General features: G+C 36.4%; 1 protein-coding gene across 1 annotated transcript; it reads right to left on the reverse strand.

Annotated features, from left to right (window-relative positions):
* Positions 1-5,242: 5,242 nt before the first annotated feature.
* On the reverse strand, positions 5,243-5,770 carry LOC111887423 (zinc finger protein ZAT12). Its single transcript, XM_023883590.1, has one exon. The coding sequence runs from the start codon at positions 5,768-5,770 to the stop codon at positions 5,243-5,245; it is 528 nt and encodes a 175-aa protein (XP_023739358.1).
* Positions 5,771-12,369: the final 6,599 nt, after the last annotated feature.

Here is a 12,369-nt window from a genome sequence, read left to right on the forward strand (position 1 = left end):
CAAAACTCCGTTTTTAAAGTACAAGTATAACTTGGTAGTAAAATGAGTCTTGTCAATAACAGTTCATGTAGAATACTAGTAAACAATAATGGGTATAGTTTAGGGGTTCAGTTCATACTAGATACAATACACGATAACAGAAAGAACATACTAAGATACTATAACAAGAGAAGATACTAAGATACTAAAACAGAACGAACACACTAATTTGCTATAGCATGGAACACTTACAGGATCTAACTATACCAATGAATCACTAACGCATAGTTTTAAACAAAAGGTGATAGTTATATTGGGTATACATGATCATATAATTTTAATGTGGATGTTCACGGCTTGCAATTGATTGCAGAGGTCACGTTTGGTTCCCAAAATCTTTTGACAGGGAAAGCGTTTAGTATGGGATCTAGCCATCACATTACACCTTAATAATCAATTTAAGGCAATTAGTACAACAGTAGTTACTCTATACAATACTACAGTACTTACATTTTACAAACGACAAACAAAACAGTCGGGTCTAGCACATTCAGTAGAAAGGTACCATAATGCTAACCTTATGATTCCTTAATGTATACATCAAAGGATATATATTAATAGGATCCGATACGTAATAGGATGTGTGCTTTCTGCTTCATTTCCTGTTCCTTGTTTGGTTATGGGCTTAGAGTAGATTCACCCAGCCTATTATCCATTCGATCTTAGTTATATATATTTTTCGTATACATTAAGTCATCATAAGGGGTACCAGGTATGGGTCAAGTCATAGGACACTAATTCAATGCAGAATCTTCTATTACAAAGCATACTTTTCTCAGAACTTTTGGTACACAAAGCTAGAAACTTACCAGTAAAGGGTTTAATCCATTTTATTAAACCAGTATAAACTTAAAGGACTTTAGGCGATTGAATCTATAATACCTCAGTTTATACATCATGGTTATATATCATTAATACCCAATAGGTAGTTGGATGTGTGCTTTCCGCCTTATTTACTGTTCCTTGTTTGGTTGTGGGCTTAGGTTAGATTCATCCAATCAACTATCTATTCGATATTAGATTATACATAGCCAGTATAAGCTAAGTGATTATAGAAGTAATCACTGTGGTCACTATTTTATTATAAGAAATAAGGGTTTTCTTAAGGGATCTTTTCATTAAATATAAAGGAACTATTACAATTAACTCCATGAGTAACAAGTGAATACACCAGGGTTATATACAACAAGGACCTAACAAACAATGGGATGTGTGCTATCTGCCTTACCTCCTGTTTCTTGTTTAGTTATGGACTTATGCCAGATGCGCACAAGCGATTGTTTTTTACTCTGAGTTTTATATAACTTGTATCTACTTATTACTCATAGAAAGGATTGTAGGATCATTTTTACGTATCTTTCATCAAATTAGGAGATATAGGATTTTCTAGAGGAACTGGCGAACTTTTCTAAAAACAGAACTTATAACTTACTACGTTTCAACTACATTTTTCAATAACTTCCACATCTTACTTACATCACTAAAATCTTACGAACTCACTAGCTTAATTGATGATAAACTCTTTCAAATAACTTGTATTCTCGGGAAACTAGTAGACAGGTACTCGCTCTGGGAATTCAGAAGATGGAGCAGTATAGCTTAAAGTCTTATTTTGTTATTTGCTTATGTACTCTATGTTTTGTGAACACATACTTTGTAAACATTTTCTTTCTAATGAAATGGTTGTTCACTACTTTGCTTACTATGATGCATGTTTTGTGATACTAAACATGACGTCCTCCACCCCCGAACGTTTCTGTCGTTCCGGTTTTGGGGTGTGACAATTTGTGTTTGACTTGTATGCCCCTTGAAAACGTTTAAAAACCATAAAATCGTAGGGGTATGAACTCACTGTTAGTTGTGAACAAGCGTCGAATCAACGAAGCTGAAAATGAAGACCCTCAGGTTGATGTACGCGGCACTTAACGGAATCCTAATAACATTTAAATACATATATGCATCTATATTAGTGATTTCATTAGATAAAGTGTTAGAGAAACACTTACTTTCGGTTAAGGAATGTTACCGGGACTTGATTGAATCGGGGAAAGCGGGTTTTCAACCACGATTCACGGATTTGGGAGGGTTTGTGGTCGTGAAGGGGGTTTACGGCCGTGAACTATTCACTGCGCTTGAATGGTTCTCGGTCTTTGAAGGTTTAAAGGGTTCACGGCCAGACTTATGAAGATTCGAAGGGTGTACGGCTGTAAACTCAAGAACAGCAACACTTGATATTGATGAAAAACTGATGATTTGATGCTCCAACACGAGTTCCAAGGCGGATAGAACGATAAATCAAGAGAAATCTCGTGTTTCCTTGAGTTTTCAGGTGACGATTTTTAGAGAGAGAAAGTGTGTTCGTGGCCAAAAAATTCAAATCAGGGTAGGTGTCATGTATATATAGGCTAGGGGTATGGTTAGTGGTGGGGTCTAGCTGAGAACGGTTTATGACCGTAAATGGGTTTACGGCCGTGATCGGGTTCACGGTCGTGAACACCACTCAGGCCAAAAACTGTTGATTTTTGAAGGAAATTTGGGTTATCGCACGATTTTTGTTTCCGACTCGCATATAAATTTAATTATATAAAACTTAAATGATTTTTCCAAAGCATAAAAGTTAAATGAATAAATAAATAAATAAATATATGAAATTTATTTGATGGAAAGTGGTTAACTTTAACGGATAAAGGTTCGGGTTGTCACATCATCCCCCCGATAGAAAGAACTTCGTCCGGAAATTCAAACATAGAATACAAATCATGGACTCCAAAAAAGATGAGGGTACTTCCGTTGCATTGAATCTTCGCGCTCCTAAGTGAAATCAGAACCCCGCTTGGAGTTCCAGCTGACCTTTACTATTAGTATGTGGCTTTGTTTCCTTCGTTTGATTTCCCGATCTATGATTTCGACTGGTTCTTCCACGAAGTTAAGGTTCTCGTTGATCTCGATCTCATCAAGAGGATCACAAGGGTTTCGTCGGATAAACACTTTTTAAGGTTCGAGACGTGGAATACGGGATGAATATTGTTAAGCTCTTGGGGTAAACGAAGTTTGTATGCTATGGGACCGATCCTAGCAAGGATCTCGAATGGTCCTATACATCTCGGATTTAGCTTTCCACGCTTTCCAAAGCGTGACCTTCAATAGAACACGGTCACCAACCTGGAATTCCAAGGGCTTCCGTCTGTTACCGGCATAGCTCTTTTGTCTATCTCTCGAAGCCTTTAATCGTTCCCAGATTTGTACGATCTTTTCTATGGTTTCATGGATGATTTATGGACCTATGAGAGTTTTGTCGGGGACTTGCCCCTTGGCTAGCTATGTGTCGCCCACCTCAACCCAACACAGAGGGGATCTGCACTTACGGCAATAAAGGGCTTCAAACGGAGTAGCCCTGATACTGGTATGATAACTGTTGTTGTAGGAGAATTCGACCAAGGGAAAATGGGTGTCCCACAACTTACCAAAATCTATACCACATGATCTCAACATGTCTTCCAAGGTCTGAATGGTTCTCTCACTCTGCCCATCGGTTTGCAGATGGTAAGCTGTGCTCATATCCAGCTTAGTTCCAAGAGCCTTATGGAACATAAGGCGATTCGCATTGTTGATGGTGGTTTGGCGTCGTCAACTACGGCGGTTCACCGCATCAGCGATGGAGGCAATACATCAACGGCTTGAGATCTTTGGAGAAAGATGTAGGTGTTACTGATGGTGGTCGGAGGTTGTGACAATGCAATAAAAGTGGTAATGGAGGGGTCATCAGCGACGGTGAGGTCGTCATCAACGGTGGTGGTATGGTGGTGTTCATCAAATGTGGTTGAAGGAGGTGAAAAGATGTATTTTTGTTTTTTTGGAGAATAATGAGAGAAATGATGTTAGATCTAAACTAATGGAATGATTTTTCGTCCTTATTGTTTTTATTTATAAAAACAAAAAAAATCAAAATATTAGAAAAGACAAATAGATAATGTAAAAATTAGTGGTTCTTAGGGTTCTTAACCTTTAGGGGTTATTATTTGAACTTATATATATATATATATATATATATATATATATATATATATATATATATATATGTGTGTGTGTGTGTGTGTGTGTGTGTGTGTGTGTTCAGGTTCATTTGAGGTCATGTTAATTTTATGAGACCGTGAGACCAAATCTAAAAAAAAATAATTTTGAAATGCAAAATAAAAGGAAAAATCCAAAAATTCTTTTATTAATTATTATTTTCAGAACTTTAATTACCTAAAAAAAATTATCGTTTTTTTTAAAACACGTGAAATATTCTAATAGAATATTACACTGTAAATATTTTAATGTGATTTTTAGAATGTTAGAATATTCTACTAGATTTGTCAGATATGTAGAATATTCTAATATTCTACTAGAATATGTAAAAAAATGTATTTATTTATTTTTTATTTTTTTGGTATTTTTTTATTTTATTTTTTGGAAAATATAAATTCCGAAAATAATATTTGAGAATTTGTTTTCGAAAATTTTCAATTATTTTGCATTTTAAAAATGTTTCTTTTATCTACCAAAAGAGTGACTACGATTACGTCTCACAGTCTCACAAAATTAGACCGCTTCTTTATATTTAGAAAAGCATTAGAGATTTACGGTTGCTGTTTCTTTATATTTATCCCCAAGTCTACATTATAGTTTAAAGATTGATTTAAAATATTAAACAATCATTGATAAACTTTAAATTTGTGAAAAAAAAAGAGTTCAAAAGAGAGAAAATATGGTTTAGATAAACAACAAATATATATATATATATATATATATATATATATATATATATATATATATATATATATATATATATATATATATATATATATATATATATATATATATATATATATATATATATATATATAACCTATAAGATCTTAAACGTAGCAAGCAAGTAAAAACCCAATTAACAGTCGATGAACAAGTTTTTTCAGCGGTAAACTATACAATATGTGAAGTTTTTGTGACAGACAAACTAAACGATGAATCAGAAAACAATAAAACGAGCCTACATGAGAAAGTGCTTATATATCTAGAATACATGTAATATATTATCAATAATTTACTGTACAAATATATATGTATCTTTAAGGTCATGAATATCCTAACAAAAAACTAATAAACTAAGAGTTCTACAAACTCGACCCTAAAAACATATCTTAAAATTACTAAATCGATATCATGAAGCTTCAGAAAAACTAAGATTATGTGATCCATCTCCATTCTTTAATTCATTCTCATGAGGCGTCATGTTTAGATCATAACCAAAAAGTTCCTTACCATTCGAATTACTGGTTACCGAAGAAGAAGAACAAGACTCATGATCATCATGATGAGCTGCTTTCCATATACTTTTGTTTCCATGACATAAACCCTTCTCCTCATTGTCGACTTTACGCAACCAATGCTTCCTCATGTGTCCTCCCAAAGCTTGCCCGATTGCAAAACCATTGCCACAAATCCTGCATTCATGTATCTTAACTTCAGAATGGGATTCAAGAGTCCTGAGACTACTCCGGTGACTAGCCCGGTGGCCACCTAAAGCTTGGAAGTTATCGTACTCTTTGTCACAGTCCTTGCATTTGTACATGCGTCGACGGTATTGGTTGACGGCGTTAGGGTTTTCCTCGACATGCATGGCAATCATGGTGGCGTTTCTCCTAACGAAGTCTTCAACGTTAGGGTTTTGACTTCTGTTTTCGGACATCTTTATGATGGGAAAACTTAAGAACCACCGTGGGTATGTGGGAGCAGCCGCCGTGATCGAACGTGTTTAGCGGTTAGTTTTTGAAGAGTGGGATTTTAAAGTGTATGTATATATAGATTATATATACGGTGTACTAGATATATGGTAAGTGTATCTATGGTTTCAGGAAACTTAGGAAAGTGTAATGTGAAAGGATTGTTTCACGAATACGGAGTAGGAGCTGGGAGGGACGAGGGATTTGTAGGTTTGTGTTAGAATGTAATGGGCTTAAGGCCCATAGTTATATCCACAGACACTTGAGAGTTGAGACGTTAAGAATCTTGCAAGTTTGCATTACTAAATGCTAAAATTGAGTGAATTCCAAATTAGGTCCTTATGATTTATCTAAATTTACAAGTTCAGTGCAAGTTTTCAAATTATCCCAATTTCATTCTTATGTTTGCATTTTATTGTAGATATCGTCTCTTACCCATTTAAAATGACTTCATTTCATGTGGATTAAACTATTGATTTTGAGTAAAGCACGGGAATTGTATATGCCTGCAAACGTAAGGATGGGCATTGAGATAATTTATAAATTTGGACTACACTTGTAAGTTTTAGTAAAATATAAGGATAAAGTTTATTATTTTTTCAAAAATCTGTAGTTATGGTTCTAGTAAAGATCCCACATAATTATGGATGAGTAGAAAAAACCGGTACCTGCTTTTGGAATGGAACTGTCTTTGAACTGTTGGTTCTGGAACCGGAACTGTATTTCTGGTTCCGGTTCCCAAAGTGTCGGAACCGCCTAAAACGGTTCCGGTTCCAATTCTTAATTTTTCAAAACCATTACCCGTTAGATAATTGTCAGTTCCGATTCCAATATCGGGTACCCGAAACCGGTGTCGGCAGGTACCCACCTTTTTTAAAGCAAAAATATATATATTTTGTTATTTATGTATTGGTGATTTTTTTTAAAAAAATAATAATAAGTTAATTTACTTTTAGGACAAAGTCTTTCCTAGGTTTTCTTTTTCTTAGTTCATTCTAAAAAGACGCCGACACTTTTCAAAACTCTTCTGTAATATGCAAAATATTTCATAAATTTAAACTTTTCAAAACAACCCTTTTCTATAGAAGTGTTTGCAAAAACCGATGTTCCCAAAACTTTATTTAAAAATCAGAACCTCTTTCAACATAATTTTCAAAACATTCACATTACTAGAGTTTCCCAAAAATCATAAATCCAAAACGCAAAAATATGTATGGTCACGCCTTCACCTTACCACGATTCACTGAAGTACCTGAAACCATAAACCAAAACTGTAAGCACGAAGCTTAGTGAGTCCCCTAAAATACCAACACCTAACCAGATTACATATGTAAATAACAACATGCATACAGAGCCTTCAATCTGACTGGAACGCCCCATAGGCCTACGGTCTATCTGGTATGCTCACAGAACTTACAACATGACTGGTATGCCACCTCGGGCTTTCAGCCTATCTGGGACATTCTCCGGGCCTTCGGCCTGACTGGTACGCCCCACTAGCCTTCAGTCTATCCAGTACGCCCTAGGTTTGTTGGCCTTCAGCACAAAGCAGGTCCGCCTCAACCCAACCACACGCACAAACCATGTCGACATATACATAACAGATAAGCATACATGTAATGTACCGATATAAACATTACCGGGTTTGTTGACAGGCAGCACTAAGCAGTACAGTCTCACCCAACCTCACTACATTAACACATGTTACTGGAAAACATATAGCCAGAATAGATATCAGGCAGATCTAACAGATTATTAAGCATAGCAACATCCTATCTACTAGGATACCGATCTAACAGATCATAACAGCACAATAGCAACATCATATCTACCAGGATACCGATCGAACAGATCATAATAGCACAATAGCAACATCCTTTCTACCAGGATACCGATTTAATAGATCATAACAGCACAATAGCAACATCATATCTATTAGGATACCGATCTAACAGATCATAATAACATAATAGGATAATGGGCTTGCATTGGTGCCTTCGACCCGCAAGTACAGTGAGGACAACTCACCTTGAATGCAGAAGCTCCCCGAAAGAAAACCCTAGTTGCTGCCCTGCTAGCTTCCCGGGCTATCAATACCAACAACACACCCAATTATCAATTGGGTTCCATGCCATAATCCATAATCCATACTTGGGGTAAAATAATCATTTTACCCCTGACCCAACATGCACCAACACTGAGGCCCAAAACCAAAAGATCCACAAAGGCCCACTAATGGCCTCATTTTCCAAATTGGGCCTAACCCTATATAGACCTTATCTTAAGCCCATAGTTTTCCTTGTTACAATTAGATTACTTCAAGCACCCCTTGGGACAAACTTGGTCAAAGACATAAATCAAAAGTCAAAGTCAATGGTCCAAGTTGACCCTATTGGATTAGTGTCTAAGCTTGTAACTATATTTGGTAAGTATTTTACCCGGTTGTGCATGGTCCTTTTAGGTTGCCTTCACCATAGCAACTTGACTAGGTGGATTTATGGAGAGATGGAGAGAGAAGATATTATGGTTTATTAATATACTATAAGAATAATATATTAAAAGAGAAATCATATTAGTTAATTAATATTAGTCACAAATTAATTAGGAATTAATTTGGTGATTAAAAGAGATTAATTGAATAAAGTGGACTTAAATTGTCAAATATGTGATAGTGGAATTTTGGGCTGGGAAACCAAATGGATCAAGGGGTGAAACGAAATTATGATGGGAGCCCATCATATTTTTGTCCATGGCCTTATTCCTGAAGGTTCCATGGGCTGCTTGGGGTTTAAGTCGTCCATTAGGGTTTTGACTAAAACCCTAGCTACTCACAGTGTAAATAAGATCCCTAGGGTAAAGAAATTAGCCATTGCTTTTCCAAGAACCCTAGAGCTGATTTTTTGTGCCTTCTCCCTCTCTCATATACTACCCTCTTGCTAGTTGGTGTTTGTAAGCTATTAGAGGAGTTACACTTATGACTCTAAGCTCAAGGAAGAAGAAAGATCAAGAGTTCTTGAAGAGGTAATCATCTAGATCTCATTAGTTACATTAGTTTTGTAATATGTATGCTAGATCAAGGGTTTCAAATCTTGGATGAATTGCATGTACAATAGAGAAACCTAGATCCAAGTAATTAGGGTTTGCATGTGAACATAGAAATGTTCTTTTGTGTGAAACCTATCAGTGGTATCAGAGTTATGTTTGGTTTCAATTATATTTAATGCTATATGTTTTGGTCTTGCTTAAAAAAATCGTTTTTGTGCAATCTACTTGACTGACTCGGCGAGTCCTATTGTGGACTCGACAAGTAAGATGAACTCGGCGAGTCCATAAGGGGACTCGGCAAGTCGGAACGTCAGACAGAGGATATTTCGGGATTTATTGTTGTTTTGATGAAGGATAATTACTAAAATCGTTTTCTTATAATAAAATCCGAATTTTATTGTTTCTATGTGATTTCCTTACCAAAACAAAAGATAATTTCTAATTATTTGAATAATAATTTCCTTATATGATAAAAGTTGATTATTTAAATTAATTTGGTAAATTATCTCGTAAATAATCTTGATTAGGTCAAATTTAGATAATCATTAAATTAATTATTTTAATTTAAAATTATTTGCTATTTGATCCTTTGTGTTTTGAAAAAGTTCAAAACTTGTCCTCAAGTTTTGAAATTTAAATTTTGTGATTAAAATGTTTAATTTGAACTATTTAAATTTCAAACCCTAGAATTTTACAAGTTTAAAATTCGACCTTATACTTTATAATATTATAAGATTAATATGTATATATATGTATAACCTAAAATGCTAGTCTTACCGTTAGTAGACCTCATTCACGAAGCCGATCTATAAGGGGGGTATAAGGTTATGGCCTATAAAATGGTCGTTTAATGGGTGTCCACTCTCACCCACCGCTTCCTTGATTGGTGGAGGGTTGTTAGCCGAACGGGTAGGATAGGGCAACCCTTTCTCATTAATAAGTATAATGAATTATTAAAGTAACTAAATGTTTTTACAAAAAAATTCCCAATCTTAGTTACTTTAGGCAAAGTGAATTGATGCAATTCCATGAAATTACACTTTGTACCCTTGCTAAGACATAAGTAGAGTTTGTGTGGTTAACCGGCACACTAATTGGGTCTAAGCAAAGGTAGCAAAGGGTGACTCGATGTTTGTCATAGTTCGATGGAGCGTGTGTGGTTAACCGACACATCGAATTGTGACTGTAACAATGAGGGCACCATGTACATTTGCATGGTTATTCGCACCCGCTTTGTGATCCTCGGCATTCCAGTCATAAACTTGAGGGGCATATTGAGATTTAAACATGTCATTGAAAAGTTTAATGAATCTCAAAAGATCTAGGAGTTTTCATTACATTTAAAACTTAATCTTCTTTTTGTTTCATGATGCAAAATTAGTGAATCATCATTCACTTACCTTCAAATTATTTACTTGTTAGATTACGGCATCCTTCTTCTAGTATGTAAATAATGTTGTTGGATCCTAGCCCTAATTTCTCATTTTGGTGTTTAATTAGGGATTCATTCTAATCAAACTTTGTTCTTTTTCCTTTTCAGATGTCGAACATGAACAACAACAAAGCTCCTAGCTCGATTTCCTCCGACTTTTTCTCACTCATGAACTTGTGTGGGAGGGTGATATTCGACGGAAACAATTTCAACGATTGGATCTGTAACATAAGGATGGTCACCCGTTACGAGGACAAAGAGTATGTCCTTGATAAGGAGCTGAAGGAGATCAACATGAACACTGCTACTCCCAAAGAGATCGCTGCCTTTGAGGCCCATGAGCGTGATGCCACGAAATTCCTTTGCATCATGCTAGTGACAATGACTTCCGAACTCCAAAATTCCTATAAGGACATGTATCCCTATGAGATGCATCAAGACTTGATGTACTGGTACCACCAAAGTGCAAGGCAAGAGAGGTATTAGATCATCACTTCGATGACCACTACCCGAATGGGTAGTGGAGAGTCCCTTACCGCTTATTTGTAAAAGATGCATGGATATGTTGATCGCCTGCTAATGTTGAATGTTAACTTTGATGAAGAGTTGGCGATTGACATCATCCTTCACTCCCTGCCTCCCTGCTACAACCAGTTCGGCATGACCTACCATATGAATAATGAAGAGGTCACCTTGAGCAACTTCAAGGCTTTCTTAGGACTGTTGAGAGCAATCTTAAGGATATGTATGTTGCATCAACTCCTGCTCCAACTGGTGCCCCTGTTTTGGCTATTGGGCAAGGGAAGGGTAAGAAGAGGAAGGATCCCTCAAAGAGCCACCACAAGGGTAAATCGCAAGATGGTACTTCTTCTAGTGGAAACCAAAGTTGGATCTGCTAAACCTAACTCTAACCCAAAAGAGGCAGAGTGCCACTACTGCCACAAAATAGGGCATTGGAAGAAAAGCTGCCCAGAATATCTACAGGCATTCAAGGATGGAAAGATCAAGCCATCCTACGTAGGTATTACACTATTAAATCTAATGATTCATCACAGTCCATTTCTTGGGTTCTTGATACAGGATGTGGTTTTCACGTTTGTTCTGATTTGCAGGGCCTAAGAAGAGATAAGGACGTGGAGCATGGGAAGATAAATTTGGTCATGGGGAACAAAAGATTGTCGCATGTCACCAAGATCGGAATTTACTCTTTAATGCTCAGTAGTGGATTAGGATTAGATTTAGAAAATTGTTGCTATTCGCCATATATGGCAAGAAACATCATTTCATTTCATGGTTTATATATACAAGGTTTTAGATATTCATTTGATAATGAAAAAGGTTCTATTAATGCTTATCTTAATGGTGTATTTTACTTTGAAGCATTGCCTTGTAATGGAATATATGAAACTGTGATGGTTGTAGATAACTTAGTAAATGATGTGTTGTGTATTGATTCATCCAACGGTTTGGATAAAGCATGCTTGTGGCATTGTCGTCTTGGACATGTCAACAAGACACATAAAGCCCAACTCCAAAAGGATGGAGTGTTGGAGTCATTCGACCTTAGGTATGATGACGTGTGCGAGTCTTGTTTGCTTGGAAAGATGACCAAGTCACCCTTCACTGGCACATGTGAAATGGGTGAGGGTCTATTGGATGTCATACACACCGATGTGTGTGGGCCCTTTAGATCAACCACAAGGGGTGTGAGCCGCTTCTACGTGACTCTTACCAATGATTATAGTAGATGTGGGTATATCTACTTAATCAAGCACAAGTAAGAAACCTTTAAAAAGTTCAAAGAGTTTAAACAAGAAGTGGAGAATCAGTTGGGCAGGAAAATCAAGATGCTTCGATCCGATCGAGGAGGAGAGTACCTAAGTCTTAAATTCCACGACTAACTTAAGGAATGTAGAATTGTTTCGCAATTGATGCCACCTAGGACACCGCAGTTAAACGGTGTGGCTGAGAGGCATAATCGAACCTTGTTGGACATAGTTCATTCCATGATGAGTCGTGCTTCACTACCTATCTCATTTTGGGGGTATGCCTTAGAGACTGCCGCCTATATCCTTAACTTAGTCCCTA

The sequence above is a fragment of the Lactuca sativa genome, chromosome 7 (assembly GCF_002870075.4).
Source record: "Lactuca sativa cultivar Salinas chromosome 7, Lsat_Salinas_v11, whole genome shotgun sequence".
Taxonomy (NCBI): domain Eukaryota; kingdom Viridiplantae; phylum Streptophyta; class Magnoliopsida; order Asterales; family Asteraceae; genus Lactuca; species Lactuca sativa.